Source organism: Lygodium microphyllum, chromosome 16 (genome assembly GCF_053477565.2).
Source record: "Lygodium microphyllum isolate KBCC chromosome 16, Lygodium_microphyllum_v1.1.10, whole genome shotgun sequence".
NCBI classification, from domain to species: Eukaryota; Viridiplantae; Streptophyta; class Polypodiopsida; order Schizaeales; family Lygodiaceae; genus Lygodium; species Lygodium microphyllum.
The window spans coordinates 3,528,665-3,546,737 of record NC_141150.1 but is presented as its reverse complement, the minus strand read 5'-3'; the positions used below and the strand labels follow the sequence as shown (position 1 = coordinate 3,546,737).

Sequence of the window (18,073 nt, the reverse complement as noted above, 5' to 3'; positions counted from 1 at the left end):
TGTTGTAGCCTGATTGTTAGGTGGACAGTCTTGTGGTGGTGGTGGTTTTTTTTCGGTTGGGGGGTTTTGGCTTTCACCAAAAAATGTGCGCATGTGCACAATGTGCATGTGATCTTCTCTTTAATCTGGAAGTTCAAAGTTATGAAACTGGTCTCTATAAGAATATTGAATTCGTGAAGTTCTGAAAATGGTGCTTCTAGGCTCAAGGCTTGCTTAAGATTGCTGTTTCTTCCGGCCAGTCCAAGGAAGCAAGACTAGCTCGGGTTGGTGATTCTCTACCTTAACTCCCTTTTGTAACTAGGCGCTTATTGGCAGCTTTTCATCTTGTGGTAATGTTGTCATTTTAGATCATATTTGTGAAGTGATTTTGTATGTATAGTCTTCTTTAAATCTGTAACTTACAATGAAGTGAGAGAAAAGTCTAGTTTGACCACATTACCATAGTGAAATAAATTTTGCACACTGCATTTCGATGCTTTACCGATGATTTTAGAAGCACTATAGAAAGTTTTGATAGGGACTCTTGTTAGATCCATTGACAAATCTCCCAAATGAAAGGCATCAAGAGACCTTCATATTAGGGCTGTCTCCAGATTCATGATTCTGTGCTGGACTGTGTTTTGAACTTACATATCAAAGTTTTAGCCCATTCTTCTCTTGGTATGTGTTGTGTTCTAATTTGGTTTCAGTCCCATCGAAAGATCTGTTGAATTTCCTTGTTTTCATAGGTAGATCCAGGTGACTAAATCATGTTGAAAGAACTACGGATTAGAGAGTCAAAGTGTGCAGCTCTTGCTGTTCCAATGTTGTTGCTCATTTCTTGTCTGGCCGTGGAGAAGTTTGATCCATATATTGGAACTGCAGGTGTGTGCTGGTCTTTCTTCACGGCTCCAAGAGTATAAAACTGAGAATGCTCAATTGGAAGCTTTGCTTCAGAAAGAGGTATTTTAGGTTTCCGGATTTTAATTTAAAGCATTACTTCAACACTGTGCTTATCTGATCAAAAAATATATACTGTTCTTGCAGAGACATGAAAAATCAGTATTTGAGATGCAGCTTGCACAAATGCAGTCAGAAGTTGTTTTAGCCAGGGCCGCATCAAGTTCAGTAGAGGCTGAAATGTCTGCTGCATTGGCCTCCAAGAATGCTGAAATAGAAGCTCTAGTAAGCTCTTTGGAGAACATTAAGAAACAGGCAGCTCTTTCTGAAGGGAAGCTGGCAGCTGTACAGGTTAGCTGATGCCTTTTATCAATGAAAAATGATGGATTGTACTCTGATATAATCTTTTGGATGAATCTCAATGAGTATCTGACCATTATAATCGTATTAGGAGCTTTCTTTTTGGAAATTTTGAGACTTCATATCCCCATTGCAATAAAAGTATGTGACAAGTAAACCATTTTCAACACAGTGGAATTTCTGAAAATATCTCAATAAAGTTGTCACTGTTCACACTTTGAACCTGTAAGCAGGCTAATATGGAAGTCATGGCAAGAAGCCGGGATCTAACTGAGAATGGAATGATTCAGGTTAGTTGGAGGAGTTAAACATCTCTGCTATCCTACTCACTGGCTTGAAATCTTCTTGCTATCACTTTTTGTTACTAAATGCAGGAAAGATACTTCACATCTTCTTATTAAACCAGAGGCTGGTTGTGTGATTATGGGCAGACATTAACGGAAGCATTAGAAGCTGCTGAACATAGAGCAGAAGAGGAACATGCAGCACATGTTGCCACACGCAAGGTTTACTTCCACTAATTGGGTACTTTCATAGTTTGCAGATCAACGTGTAATATCACAAGTGGTCAACTTCATAAATGTTCACAGGCAGCGGCAAAGAGGGAAACAGAATTGGAACAATGTGTGGCTGATGTGACTGCAGCACTGACAAGGATGCAGGTTTGAAATTTTGCATTTGTATCAGTTCTAAATGTCTTTAAGATAACTTTTTAGACATAGAAATTAATGTGTGATGTCTGTGTAACTAGTTTTAAATTCCTGTTTGGTTGATAAAGACTAATGCATCTTCGTGCTGACCAAGAGCTGAATCCTTATTCACGTATATGCTATTTTCCCTGTTGCATGATGCTAGACCTAGGGCTAGGGTAGTGCCAATACCAAGGGTGATTGTCTGTTCAACTAGCATGGAGGGCATCCAGACGCCATAGCATGAATGCAAACCTGCTTATCAGTTCTCACCTCTGAAGCCAATTTCAGTCATCTGCATGCATTGGCACATATTCACATGTGCATACATGTTTGGTCTTTTTTCTTTCCATCCAAACCAAAAAAAGGTGTGTCTGTATGTGTGCGCATGTGTGCATGTCAGTGTTCACGAAAGCCAGATGCACATGCCTGCACATGCCTGCATGCCTGTTTATAGACGATCTGTACATGTGTGTGCCTCTGTTCATGCTTCAGATGTACAACATGTCAAACGTGCACATGTGCATGAGAATTTGCATCAGGTGTATGCATCTCTTTCTGTAAAGATGGGCTTGCATGCCACATGTTTTCTGTGCCCAAGTGATAAATTCAATGCGGTTAATTTCTTTCAATCATTGTCTACTGTGACATGACTTTAAGAGGAGATCTGATGGTATCTAGTAATCCATTTTGCAGAGGACTCTAGATGAACGAACTCAAAAAGCAACTGACTTGGAATACAAAGTTTCAACACTAGAGGTAAGTCTGTACATCATAATCACAGTCCAAATTTACTAACCAAAGACTGAAAAGCTACACAAACAGAACAAGTTAAATGCACTGGATAATCTGCTTTGGCCTTTTCAGATAGACTGTGCAAACATGAATCAAGAACTTCAACAGATGGAGGCAAAATTACGAAGAGAGCAAAAGAGGGCTCCTGAGGAAGCTCTGCAGGTGTATATCTCGTCACCCCACCCCAACAATAATGTGATGATCAATGATAATCTCCCATTTCATTCAAATCCTTAATGGTAGGAAGCATTGCAATAAAATTACAGTGACTTGTTGCTTTACTTCGCCTCTACTTGAGAGCCCCAATAGCGATCAACTTAAAATGGCTAAGCTTTGACATTGCCCACCATGTATTTCTTGTAGACATTGTCCCCCTTGTCAAGTTTTTGGAGAGGCCTGCATCAGATCTTCGGTGGATTATTTGGCATTGCTCTTCTATTTTTCCAGTCAAGATATCTGTTATGAGGTCCTGATAGTATATGCCACACAGTGAGTGAGAGCTATGTGCTCTATGTTTTCTATCCAACTTTGGAGTGTGATTGAGAGGTTGCAAGAACCATATGGATGCACAATTAGGTGGAAGGACTAATGGCATGTTTCATCCAGCAAGTACGTAACTTGATATTTGAGCAGATTCTAGTACACTGGTGTCCTTGCAAGCAGAGCGGTGGCAAAAGTGCTGTTGTGTAGGTCCAGAATTCAATAATTTGAGACCATCCGCAGCAGCAGCTAATGAAGGTACCCCAGTGGGGGTGGAGATCCAATGCAAGAAGGGGTAGACCAAGGAGAAGGAAGTAGGAAAAGCAGCCATGAGCAGTGACTGTGAGACCACCACACCTAATTTAAAGAAAGGATACATATTAGCTTACATTTCAAGAAATAGTACATGATGGCTGAGCTCTAGCCTGTTGAAGCTTATCTTAGAGGTATACATAGAAACAGCTACTGGAATGGGAGCAACTACTGAGGCAGACCATGTTCTGGCTGTGCTTGAAAGTGTTGTTAAAAGAGGTGTTTTAGACGAAGTTCACATGACTATGCAATGCACCTACTTTTTGTTAGCAGACCTATCATTTCTTGTCTTTTCTCTGTGATGCACAAATTACTAACAAGCACAAGAGTGCCTGGTGAATCTCCTCATGAGACTCTGGTAACGACTTGCAACCGGAGCAAAGCCACACCAACCCCAGAGACTCAAACACTCCCCATGAGGATCCTCTCATGGAATGCATGAGGCTTTCATGAATGACTTTTCAAGTAGGACTGAAGCATCATGAGACAGGATCTGCATAGAGCACCAATAGGAGGATGTGTAATTTTCTGATGGTATAAGAACACCACCTCTCAGCAGAGAGGATATCTCAATGCTGCACAAAACTTCTACTAGGGAAAAGCTACACTTATTGTGCGGCAGTTGTGGGAGCCTCAGAGATCTAGGTAGGAGTTTATGTTAAAAAGCAGTGGACTCGGGCAATATAGGACTGGGGCATCTTGATTCTAGGAAGAGCCATGTGGGTCTTTGTTAGTGTGGATAGCACACTTATTGATATTGGCCATTAATTCCCCAAATTGTTAGCTTGACAAGAGAGAGCTTTAGGCTACTGTAGTGTGTGATCACGATTGAAACATAATGAATACCAACACTCACGCAAAACACAAAAGTCAAGCATGAAGTTAAATTGAATGAAGAAAAGTGCCAAATAGTGAGTGAATGTGTACATAATGCTCAAGGGCAAAGCTGTCCAACAGTTGATGGCTCTCATGGGAGCGGATTGAGGGAGATGTTGGAATGTGTTGTCCATTGGAGACAGATCCTAAGTCTAGAAATCACGTGTCGGAGCTGAGGATGATGGAGTGTGCAGGCAGCAGAATTGCAGCTGGTACGAGGAGTGTCAGAGCAGGATGATCCACCAAGAGCCAAGTGATAGCAATAGGGCCTGATATGGAGCACAACGCACCTGTCCTCCAATGTAGATCAGCAGGGCAGCAGCTGGAGAAGTCAGAAGAGGTGCTGAGGATGTCGAGGACGCAATTCAATTGATGCAGATGGTGATCAGCAGGCAGGCATTGGCTGAAACAGCAAAACCCAGGCTGGAAACAGGTCACGATTATACTTGGAATGATGAAAACTTTCAAGTGGGGCAAAACACAACTATGGCAGCTACTTGGAGTTGATGGCAACAGTAGGAGGATGACTGTGGCAGCTCCAAAAGACCGAGTGGCTAACACCTTGCTAATGGGGCTAGGTATCATGACTGGGACCAGTAGGCTAGGAACAAACACTATCCACCAAATGGTGATGGGCAGCTGAGGGATGTCCATGACAACAGCTGGGGAGGAGGAGGATGTAGCCACACGATGGAGACTGGATAGGACAGGGTACAAGGCATAGTACCCCAAAACGGCATTTTGTGGCTGCCGAAATGAACCGGCCGTTTCAGACCAAAAAAGAAACGGGAAACTGGTGTTTTGACATCCTGCGGTCCGTTTTGGGGCAGCATATTGTGGGTTATCCAGGCTCCACAGAGAAAACGCGAGCGCATCCGAATCGCGATCATCCCTGCAGGCCGCACTCAGCACTCCAGCTCTTGCCTCCTCCTCCAGCTCTGGCCGCCTCCTCCTCCTCGTCCTCCCATTACCTAAAGGCTAATCATGGCGCCGGATCCATATTGGAGGAATGTCACTCCGATTAAGGGATACGAGGGATCCGATGGATCAAAGAAGTGGCAGTGCAACTATTGTGGATTGGAGAAATCGGGGAGCATAACATGCATGAAAGACCACTTGGCATGCATCCAGATCACAGGTGCTAGTTGTTCATTGATGTTGATACTTATTACTCCGGAGTTACTAGAGTCTAGAGACTAGTACACAGTGCTCAGTGCTCACTGGACTTTGGAGTTTTGACAAATTATTCACATCACGTAGTTACATGTATCATTGTATCTTGATTTCACTTGTCATGTATCTTGATTCTTGTTTCATTGTTCTTGATGTCAGTCTCCACTATTTTTGATGTCAGTCTTCACTGCTCTTTAGATCATAGATGATTCATGAGTCATAAATTATAATTCATTTTGTTGCCTTAAGTTTTGAAAATTGAGTCTTAATTGTGTTAAGCTGTCTTAAGTTTCAACCATTGAGTCTTGACTCTTCAATCTTCACTCATGAGTCGTGACATGCGTAATGAATCATGATTTCAATCATATAACATGAAGACTCAAAGTTTTGTATGAAAATTTGGATACATGTTGTTGTAGGCATTGATATATATACATACCCACATAATACTATATTTATTTTAGTGTACAATCCGAAGTGCTGTTTCCCCGTTTCCAAAATTTGGTCGAAACTTTGAAACTCCGGTTTTTCATGTTTCCGTTTCCCCCGTTTCCGAAACTCCTCTATACTATGGTGCAAAGGATACAATTGTGATACTAGTGACCTAGCATGCTTTCTATTTATAGAGATGGAACTAACCAAAACTGTCAGCGGTTGTGAAATGTCTGCTTACAATCCAACTTGCACACGAGACATGATGCAAGCCATATCCACAAACATTAGAGGAATGGACATGAGACTCATCTCCTAGCCATAGAGCCAAACAGGCTCACCCACAAGCCTGGGAGCTAGCAACAGTTGTGACCATGTCCCAAGAGTTAGTGTCCCATACCACCAGTCCACACCGTCCTACTGTATGGACACGTCAGCCTATGGGCCAAGTGTCCAAGAGCAGCAATCACACAATAATGTGTACAATAGGGCCTTGACTATACAAATAGGACTCAATTTCCCTAACCCTAAAGCTCCCCTAGTTCATTCACCCTAAGTTACTTCATGACCACTGTGACCAATGCCACTAGTGCCCATCTGGATGTCCAAGGACACCACACCTCACTAATACTACATAGGCTTAACATTAACATCAATACAATGACATTAACTGTAACATTAAATATTAAGATCACACTACCATTAAATTTTACATTACCATTAAATTTAGCAATTGCATTAACATTAAATGTCAATGCTAGAACACATCATTGATGCCAATCCAAACCACAAGACCTCGATTACTGAAGATGGTCTACCATTGCCTTGGAGTGGCTGTTCTTTGGGCCCTGATTGTCAATACTATTGAAGATACTTGTACATAAGTATGACCTTGACACCATTCCAAACACGAGTACTAGACAAGAAACATACCTTGTTGTATCCACCACTTGCAACATGTGCCTTGCGTGCATGTCCCTCTCACTAGTAATTTCCCATATCACCCTATATAGGATAGAAGTGTACCTATTAGTTGTGGATCATCACGGTCCTATGAGAAAATGGTGGTTTTGTGCATGTCACCAAATCTCACATCAGATAGGAGGTTGATGCTTTGTTACCAATGAAATGTCCACCTAGGATCCACCTACACATGAGACACAATGGAAGCCATATCCAAAAACATAAGAGGAATGAACATCAGACTCAAACTCCTAAAATTGGCCTTTGTTCTTGGGCAAGGTGGCCAATGACTTGATTTAACTCAAATTACAGCAAGCATAAAATTCACAAAACTGAAATAATAATATACCACTTAAATCTTGGATAACAGACATGCGATTGGTCCCCAGCAACTAGTGCCCGTTGTGATATCTCTTTAATTTGTATTGCTCCAATTTGTAGTACGATGAGCTATTGGCTGATCTCTCCACAAAATTCAATACATCATTCTGCCACAAATGACCAGCAGCATCAAAGATCAATTTGCCCCTTGATTTGGTTACAATTTGGACACAAATTGATCCAAGAACTCTTGCATGCGGGTCAAATTGAGTGTAGATAAGCATTCCTCTTCAGATCAGTTGCAGATCCTTCAGTTACAGCTGTTACTCTGATCATTGGGCTTCGATTAATGGGCACAGCTCTTGAGCTGGCTGAGGAACCCTATTTTTTGCAGGGTTTTGATAGCAAATTGCACTGCTGCCTACCTTCTAATGCTGAGAAAATCTGGCAATGGCTGAGGGATTGTTAGGGAAGATGAAAGATGGCTGAGGACTGCTGCTTTAGAGGGTGCAAATGCTGTTGCCTGGCCAGCCTACAGATGTTGTTGCCTGCTGTTGGGTCTCTGATTTGCTGCTTGGAGCTTCCTTGTCAGTTGGCGCTTGTTCTTGGCAGCTTCCCCTTGGCTGGGGACCTCTTGTGCAGCTGCTGTCCAGTCCATAAGGGTCTCCCACAGCTGCAGCCAGCCCCAAACAGGGTTTTTGAAGCTTTCATGGGCAAGTTCCTTCCTTGGCTGCCAAGTAGCACACTTCCCAAAATGAAACTCAACCTCTAGACTTAATTTCTGGCAATTTTTAAATGGCTGGAAATTAAAATTCCTCTTGGCCTTGCCCATTAATTGGTCTCTGCCCATCCACATTTAATGTGCTAAGCCCTTTGAACTTAAAAGTTGATTAAATTGTCACTTGGTCTTGGTCTAGCATTAAATGTTTAATTTTTTCTTAGCCCAAATTGACACTAGGCAACTCAAGTACCTGTCTAGCATAACTTGTCATAACTTTTGCCAATGTCGCCCTATGTATAACTTAGATTTTGGACTTGTCACCGTGCCATAACTGACTTGCAATTCACATGTACACCTCACATGTGCACAACTTAATAATGCCAAAGCTAAGCATAAAAAATGCACGTCCTAGAAATAGACCTCCCCTTAAATCCTTGCAATCCTCCGTGATTGCATTGCAAAGTGACAAAAGCAAAAGTACTCAAGTGAAAAAGCATAAGGCATAATAGGCAAACAATATTAGCCGCTAATGCTCCACTCTGCTCATGTTAAAACACATATGCTGAAAATTTTCAGCCAGCAAAACTAAGCTATAATTAACTAAAAGGAACCATAACTGCTGTCAAAACCACATGGGATGCATCTATTAGCTACAAATTAAAATTGTTTTGACCATGAAAGCACAGTAATGCAACTGAGCACAAACCGTGCCTATATTCTTAGTGGCATCGCATGACATTGTTGTTGAACAAATTTAAGGGAAAAACCACTGATCTCAGAGCCGAGTGACCTCATGGTAAACATACTATTAGCAAAGAGTATCTTGGATGCAAAGTGGATATCTTTGAGATCCACTACATATACGATCTATCCATCACTAGAGGAGTGGAAGTACTACCTCCCCTTGCATCAGGTGGTACTCCAGATGTCAGGGGATGTGAAATTTTAAGATGCTTTAATCTTGCCAATAACATTTGATTTAGTTATTAATCAAATGTGCAAGGTTGTTTAGCACATGTGATACACATGGGAGTTATTTCATGGTAACATATCAAGGACCTCAAGAATGCAGTGTGTGTCAAAGGCAAAAATTGTAATAAGTTGTACCAATTAGGCATTGGGGGACAATTGGTGTGAGTTTTGACCCTAGCATAGTTGTTTGGTCAATAAGTGTCAGTGGTGACAGTAGGGAGTAGCACAATTGTTTGGCCAATAAGTGTTAGTGGTGACACTAGGGACTAGGTACCACCTATCTTGCACACTAAGGATAAGATCTTTAAGGCTAACCATTATGTGGAAAACTTGGATGCAACCTATGCAAAGATAAAGTATGCACTTTAGAGGTCATAAGAAAAGCAAAAGAAAGCAATTGATTGCCATAGACGTGCTTTGTAGTTTGTAGAGGGTGATTATGTATTGTTGCGTTTTGAAAAGGCAAGGCTGAAAAAGATGAAAGGAAGAGAGAGATTGTATCCGAAGTTAAGTATGAGATACTATGGGCCCTTCCTGGTGTTGGAAAAGAGCAACAATGTGGCATATCAGCTGAAATTATCTCCACATTTGTAAATACACAATGCCTTTCATGTCAATTTATCGAGGCATTTTCGTGGTGATGTGCCACAGTATAAGTCTGTTGAAATTTAGCTTGAGGTTGAGGAGCTGTATGAGATTTTGGTACTTGAGTAGATCTTGGCACATATGATGAAAGGTTAGAGGACTTCAGTAGATCTTGGCACATAATAATGAAAGGTTAGAGGTAAAGTTTCCAAGAGATATTTCGTGAAGTTTCAAAATTATTCACAAATGGATGAAAGAGGATGACTCCGTAGACCATCCTTAGTTGTTGCAGCTTTATTTAGATGCCTTTTAGTTAGAGCCGACTTTAGTTTAGGCTTAGTCAAGTTCAACAAGTAGGGATTTGGAGTACTACTTGATGCTCAAGGAGGAGGTAGCACTTGCACTCCTCCAGTTGTGGACAACTCTTGTATGTAGTGGAATATCAGATGTATTCAGCATGCATCCAAGGTATTGTGTTGATAATATGTTTGCCATGGGGTCACTATTCGGTATACTAGTCATTGTGAGATGTATGCAGATGAGTATGATTGTTACTGTGGCTCTGAGACAATACTTTTGTATTGGTTCATGATCAATTGGACATGAGCTTTTGCCTCAGTTTTAAGATCAATTTCTAATGAGTTTCAACTTAGTTTTTGATCAGTTTGAGAATTGCTTATGGTCACTTTTTTGGGATCAGTTTTGCATCGCAATCAGTTTGAGGTCACATTTGCAGCAGTGATAAGTTCTCAGATCAGCAAGTGATCAATCTATGATCAGATTATGCTCAGTTTTCAATGGTTTACAGCTGGTTCCATGGACAATAGCATGTTAGTAAATGCCATTGATTGTTTCAGCCATGGTTTATGTTACAAATATGCTTTACTATGGTTGTGGAGTCAGAACAATTGAGAAACATAAGTTATGGATGCATCTAATGGGTTTCTAGCAACAATTCTGGGCTAATTCTCAATATTATTTGATGTTTATGCTAGCTGGAAATTTTAAGCAAGGTTTCGGGCATGTGAGATGGTTGAACAACAGTGGCTAATATTATGAATATGATACCTTATGGAAATTCTACTGTAGAGTGCTTTTCTTTTGGTGCAATGTAGTGCAATCGAGGACGATTGCAGGGATTTCAATGGGGAGGTTTGTCATAGGAACATGAAATTTTAAGATGCTTTAAACTTGGTGATAACATTTGATTAAGTTATTAATCAAATGTGCAAGGATGTTTAGCACATGTGATGCATATGGCGATTATTTCATGGTAACAGGCCAAGGACCCCGAGGATACAGTGGGTGTCAAAGGCAAAAGTTGTGATAACTTATGCTAAATGGGCTTTGGGGGTTTTAGTTGGTGTTAGTTTTGACCCTAGCACAGTTGTTTGGCCAATAAGTGTTAGTGGTGACACTAGGGAGTAGCATTAATTAATTAATTAATGCTAGTGTAAGGGTCTACAGAGGTTGGGGATCACTCTAGATTGCAAATGGCCTAGCCAATTTAATTATGGATGGGCACATTTAATTTTGGGAAGGGTCAAAAGGGCTGAAATTAAATTTTAGGATGGTTTAATTCTGAAAATTAATTAAATGGTTGGATAATGCTGAAAATGGGTTTAGAAGGCTGTCACTTGGCAAAAATGCCCATGCAAGCTGAGAAAACGTCTTTGGGGATTGGGTCTCAACCATTCAATTAGTTTATAACATGGGAGAGAGAAAATGGGTTTAAAAGGCTGCCTCTCGGCAAAAATGCCCATGCAAATTAAGAAAACGTTGTTGGGGGCATTTAGTTAGTTTATAGTCCATGAGAAAAAGAGAGAGGGAGCTGTTGGTCCATTTTTTGGAAACACACTTGCTTGATGGGTTTGATGTAGCAAACACAAGTAGAGAGAGGCTCTTAGATAGTAGACGATGGGTGGAAACTGATGTAAGCAGGCTGGAAACTATCACCAATCAGCAAACACAAGTTTGGAGGGCTGCAAACCGTCACTAGGAGCTGATGAAGGTGTGAGTGCACAATGGAAGAGGAAACACGAATATGGAGAGAGGAGGGAAGAGAAAATTGCAATGAAAGAAGAGAATGGAAGGAGAAAACTTCATTGAACTTTGAAAGAAAGCTGAATACAATGAGGAGTGATCAGTCCTTGCATGTAGCCCAAGGCATTAGTGAGGGAACCGGATTAGGTTGATGAAGGAAGGCAACATGGAAAGACAGAGGAGAGCCCCTAATGTTGGAGTGTGCAAAAACCTGTAGAGGAAAACTTGTGAATGATGAGCCAATTGAAGGAGGTCAGCTATAAATAGGTAGAAATGTCAATAATTGGCTGATTTGGTCAAATAAGAGCAATAAATGCTAGGGGACTGCAATAAAATAATGAAAAAAATGCTATTGCCAACATGAATGCTGGTTGCCTCATCCTGTGTGGTGTGAATAGAGTCTAAAACCATTGAAGATGAAACATAAGCTGGAAATAAACCTCAGCCAATGTGAACACACCTAAAACTCAATTGAAAAGAAATATATGCTCTAGAAAGAGCTACCTCGTCTATCAAAACACATGATAGATTAAATGTCAAAGCTCCTAATGTCCTTGTCTGAGTCAGACTAAGACTCAGAGGCAGCAAATGATTGTGCATGACACACATGATTGCTAACACCCCCTCTTAGATTTTGGATGTGTCTGAAGACCAAAGAAGATGCAATAGATCCAAGGGTGGTGGAAGAAGTGCCAAAACTGAAGAAGTCCGTCGATGAAGAAGTTTCTCATGATCTTGGGAATCCCCCTTTGAAACACTAGGGGCTAGGAAATTCTTAGCCACATCACCAATATCGTCTCCCTTTAAAAGGGATAGGAAGTATGAGGTAACCACAAGAGTTGATGTGAGGGATCAGATTTAAATGTTCAAGGTGGTTTAGTACATGTGATGCACATAGTAGTTATTTCATGGTAGCAGGCCAAGGGCCTCAAGGATGCAGTGGGTGTCAAGGGCAAAAGTTGTGACAAGTTATGCTAGCTAGGCTTTGGTGGTGGTTAGTTGGTGTTAGTTTTGACCCTAGGACAATGGGGACCACTCCAGGTTGCAAATGGCCTAAGACAATTTAATTATGGATGGGTATATTTAATTTTGGGCAAGGTTAGAAAGGTTGAAATTAACTTTCAGAATTATTTAATTCTGAAAATTAATTTAATGGTTGGATAAGGCTGAAAATTGGGTTTAGAAGGCTAGCACTTGACAAAAATACCCATGGAAACAGAGAAAACGTTTTTTTGGGGCTGACTTACAGCAGGTATTCAGCTAGACATTTTACCTACAAAAACAACAAATTATAGCAAGTGAGCCATTTGGAGCCATGAACAGGTAGGCCATAGTAGGAGAAGACCCATTAGGGGCTGGCGTTATCATCAGCTAGTTGGTAACAACATTATGGTGCTCCTAGGCTACAAGCGATTGCTTTTTTTTTTTTTTTTGGTTGAAATAGGTAGTAGAAAAATTGGAGGGTTTCTCCATGAGAAATCTCTTAATTTTCTCTCTCTGGCATTCTCTCACCTCCTTTGTCAATCCTTAGAAGATCTCAGCTTACCTCAATCAGATTTGGTGGATAGAGCAGAGGAAATTTTGCTGTAAACCCTAAATTTCTGTAGAAACTAGGGTTTAGCAGCCACCTTGGGACCCGTGCCATCAGTAGAAAGTATCGTACAATGAATTTAGCCTCTGAGATTTGTGAAATTATCAGGAAATTTAGATGTTGGCCCATCCATTGTGAATTTGGGTAGCATTTGGCCTTTTGGGGTCCAATTAGAGCAAGTCTTGGGTGAAATTCAAGGGGCAAATTGCCCATTTTGTGTGTTGATTGCATCTACAACAAGGGGCTTTTGAATCAGCCAAGAGATTGTGGAATCTCAGCTTGTACCCAATCCATTAGTCAATAAATTTAAAGAAATACTGAAAGGGGCGCTAGTTTTGGGGCCAACAAGGTATCTACTGTCCAATAATTTGAAGGTAAAGTGTGCATTTCATTATTTACTGATTGTCGTACTTATGTGCTTGATTAGGGAGTTACCACCCTATCCCAGAAAGAAGGTTGGTTTCAACTGTGGGCTAGATGGTGCAGAATTGGGAACTCATGCAGCTATAGATAACTTTTGTGGAACTTGGAAGACCTTGCACAAGGGAAGGGAAATGGAGTGTATAAAGCCCTCTCTCCTACCAACCTATCACTAAAGTAGCTCATGTAGAAGAATCCTTAACAAAAACGGCTTGGTCGGTAAAGACAACTCGGGTACCAAGTCAAGTAAGGTCATGAATAGAGAGGATTGGAAATCCCAAGTGTGAAACATGTAGAACTTCCAAAATTGAGCTTGATGAACAGTCAAGCAATAACGGAAAAGTGCCAACACCACTAATAGGCACCAAAAAAATGTCACTAATAGTGACTATATCTTTAGATGGACAAAGATTCTGTAGCAAATCTCCTCAAGGAGTCATAGGACTCAAAGCACCACTGTCAATAAGCCCAGGCCTTTCTGAAAATGAGGCAGCTGATTGAAGAAGGCTCCTTCATTTCATGGATATGAAGGAAAATAGACTCATGGATAACAGTTAGTGTAGAGCAAGAGGAAGGCTCTGATGATTTAGCATCATTTTCCTCTCCTAGTCGAAGGTGGGGGTATTTTTTTCAACACTTCTCCTCTAGATGAGTGCCCTTCCAACAGTATGGACACTTAGGCTTCTTTGAATCTATGTCAAAACCCGAGGAAGACTCCAAATGGTGAAATTGCTTCTTCTTCTTGTCCTGGGCCTTCTTTTTCTTCTTGTTGCCCCATCCCGAACTTGTAATAAAAGCTTTTGTAGAGCTAGATCCACTAGCTCCAATCTCCTTAAGGTGCTCTTCATGCTCCAAAACGAGCGGTGCTAGCTCGTCCCAAAGAATAGTCTCCCGTACTTTGGAGGTCAATATGCTAGTACAAAAAACATCATAGTTGGGAGATGGTAGATAAATAAGAAGAATCTTCACGATATCCTCTAAAGATATTGTCCAACCTAGGGATGCAAGTGTTAGAGATTGGCATTCCTTGGAGTTGACATCAATAGGCGGCAGGCAGAGCAGGTGTCGCATGGCACAGTAGGACAAATTGGACAACTTTCTGTAGGTCAATCAGGCGCAAGTTTGGATGACTCAGTCATCAATAGGCGTCAGGCAGAGTAGGTGTCGCATGGCACAGCAGGACAAATTTGACAACTTTCTGTAGGTCAATCAGGCGCAAGTTTGGATGACTTAGTCTCCAGCCTCGACACACTCAGTCAGTTCTGATCTCAGGTGTCCAGGCTGCTGATCGTGGAGATTGCCCTCGGGGTTCACAGAGTGTGAGATCTTCAAGGTGGAGACATACGCAGACATACTCTCTGCACCTGTGTACATATCTGCACCCTTATACAACATTTTTCATTGCAGATTTTCCGCATTCCATTGTCTCTCTCTCTTTCTCTCTCTTCTCTCTCTATTCACTCTGTCTTGATCATATCCTTCCGCATTGCTTCACTCTAACATGGTATTAGAGCATTGAAGGACTAACCAAGGGTGGACCTACTTGAAGAGGAGATTTCAGTGTGACACAAGGTTGCGTTTTCAGCATTCAAGGGCAAGTAGGAGGGTTGCCATCAGAACAAGGCTGAGGCAACGTGGGTGTGTGGGAAAGGACTAGATTTGCTGAAGCTGTTGCTGATTTTTTATGTTAGAGAAGGAAGAAGGCTCTGTTTTGGGTCTTCAGGTGCAGATTTTACCTTTTCATCGCCTTTGGCAAGTAAAGGAGAAGCGGGACGAGTGGCAAAAAGCCCTAGCAGGTTGCATTCACACAGTCAAGGGGGGCTTTTTTGTGTGTTTTGTGCTGGCATTGTAGGTGAAGATGTCTTTTGAGGCCGAGATAGAGATTCAAGCAATCATGGACTGGAAGGTGCCTGTGTTACTAGCTCTTCCATGAGATCAAAAGCTCGATGGCGAGAACTACTGCATCTAGTGGGTTATGGTGCTTGCCATTTTGGAGTTCTACGATTTGGCGGAGCTTGTTATGAAGGCTATTCATCGTTCTTCTTTGCGAGACGAGTCTAGACTCTCTTCAAGTGATAAGTTGGAGTTGACAAAGGCTCAAGTACATTGAGACAAACTCAATTCCTGCATCTTCTCGTTTTAATTTCTCTCATGCACTACACCAATGATCTCTCATAAAGAGCATTCGATGGTGGCTTGGGAGATATGGCTGGAGTTTGATCAAATGTATAATTGCATGACTATCATGAAACGAGTTTCTTTGGAAGTGGAGATGAGGGCCATGAGTGTCAACAAGTCATCTTCTATGCGAGAGCATATTAAAAAGCTGAGGAAGCTTTAGATGTAGATACAAAACGTAGGGAAGGTAATCACTTTTGAAGAATTGGCAATAACTCTTCTTTCATAGTTACTGCCCCGTTTTAGTGGTTTTTATTCTGCTTTGATTGCTTCAGGGCGGTTTGGGACTCTTCGGTGGGAGGAGTTGGTTCCTATGGTTTTAGACCAAGAGGAGCAATTTAAAGGGACCAATGCTTCTAAATTTGAGGCCTTGGTTGGTTGGTCCTCTTAGAAGAAGGGGAAGGACCAAAAGAAGAAGGAGGACAAATCAAAGAAGAAAAGGAAAAGGAGTCTACTTGTCACATCTATGGCAAGACATGTCACTGGAAGAAGGATTGCCCCGACAAGGAGAAGAAGGAAAAGGAAAAGAAGGAGAAATCTTCAAAGGATTTTGGAGCGATGGTTCCTCCCTCATTAGCTGCTTTCCTCTACTTGGAGGTGGTTGAGACATTGACCCTGAAGGCCTTTGATGCTGCGTTGACGGCCCCATACACTCGAGAGTGGGTTGTTGATAGTGGTGTCTCACGGCACATGACTCCTTCAGCAGGTGTTGCTCATTTGTGGCCTTCACATGGCCAGATTCTCATTGGTGATAGTTCTTCTATTTCTGTTGAGGGATGGGGTAACATGCATCTTATTTTAGATGGGCAAGGTGGTGCCCATATATTTGAGGTGCTTTATGTGTTGGCCTTGAGATACCATCTACTTTCGGTGCATAAGATTTGTGCCCTTGGCCTCTTGGTTGAGTTTGATGTGGATTCTTTTCGGATTCTTGATCATGGATTGAGACAGGTTCTTGCTTCAGGTTATGAGGAGAATGGAGTCTATAAGTTGTGGTCTTCTTTTGTCTTGACTTCTCTTCTTTTTACCTCTCAAACACAATCCGAGCTTTGGCATGCTCGATTTGGCCACCTCAACTATGATTACCTATGGAAGGCGTCTAAGGGACAACTTGTTTGAGGTTTTCTGGATATTGTGGTAAGCTAGCAGCCTTGTGTGTCATACATCCGTGGGAAGCAAACTCATGATGCTATTCCCAGCAGGGCTTTGAGGCTCTCTTCAGTGCCCTTGGAGCTTGTTTCTACCGATCTTTGTGGACCAATGAGGATGGAGTCCCTTAGAGGGAGCTTATATTTCATGCTAATTGTGGATGATTACAGCAGGATGACATGGGCTTATTTCTTAAATCTGAAGTTAGAGGCTTTCTCCAACTTTACGGATTGGTTGCTCTTTGAGAAGAACAAATTGAGCCAGAAATTGAAGATCTTATAAGGGCGGAGAATTTGTTTCTAATGAGCTTGCTTGTTTATGTGCAAATCGTGGTATCCACCAAGAGTTTGCCAACACAAACACCTCTCAGGAGAATGGTATCTTGGAGCCTTATGAGGCATACTTTGGGTTTGAGCCAAATGTTTCTTATTTCAGGGTTTTTTGGGTGTGACGCCTATGTTCACATCTCGAAAACACCGCGTGACAAATTTGAAGTGGCTTCCAAAAGACAGGTGTTTGTGGGCTATAACTCGCAGTCTCAAGGTTACTGATAATATGATCTTGTAAAGTGGGATGTCTACATGAGCTGCAATATTCAGTTCGTGGAAGTTCCAATCTTAGAGGGGGGTGAGGAACACCCCGTTCTTGGAGATCTCGGTGACAGTTGGGCACTAGCGACTGTTCCTCCAGAGCCTGTGCCTCTTGAGGACTCTTCTTCAGATGAGGAGCTTAGTTCTCAGCCACCACTGGACTCACCAATTGTGCCCTAGCCATCGGTGGACCTTCTAGAAACTTCAATAGATGGAGAGTGATGTGGCGAGATCCGGCCTCCTCCTTGTTAGGCTTATGATACTCTTCGTTATGCTGGGATTAAGGGGGTCCTTGAGGAGTGGTAGCCGTTGGATGACGCGCGGCGTTCTTGAAGGAACTAGGCATATCATATCGAGCTTGTGTACACTAATTACTGTTTGATGACTTGTGCCATGCAGGTTTGGGAGCCCACATCCGTGAAGGAGGCTTTACAGCATGATCATTGGCGGAGAGCAATGGATCAAGAGCTGGAGTTGATTGAGAGAAATCGCACTTGGTACCTTATGCTGAAGCCTCCTCATAAGAAGATCATTGGAGTCAAAT

At 41.8% G+C, this 18,073-nt stretch overlaps 1 protein-coding gene across 4 annotated transcripts in view; it reads left to right on the top strand.

Moving 5' to 3' along the window:
• The window catches only part of LOC148022473 (golgin Putative 1), a 171,976-nt gene that overhangs the window by 32,782 nt on the left and 121,121 nt on the right, over positions 1–18,073 (top strand). For all 4 annotated transcript variants that reach the window (XM_087695443.1, XM_087695442.1, XM_087695441.1 and 1 more), the window contains exons 5-12: positions 201–263; positions 865–942; positions 1,027–1,230; positions 1,473–1,529; positions 1,671–1,745; positions 1,830–1,901; positions 2,625–2,687; positions 2,796–2,885. In XM_087695443.1, the coding sequence (XP_087551569.1) occupies positions 201–263; positions 865–942; positions 1,027–1,230; positions 1,473–1,529; positions 1,671–1,745; positions 1,830–1,901; positions 2,625–2,687; positions 2,796–2,885 (702 nt within the window). The remainder of the gene's footprint in view (positions 1–200; positions 264–864; positions 943–1,026; positions 1,231–1,472; positions 1,530–1,670; positions 1,746–1,829; positions 1,902–2,624; positions 2,688–2,795; positions 2,886–18,073) is intronic.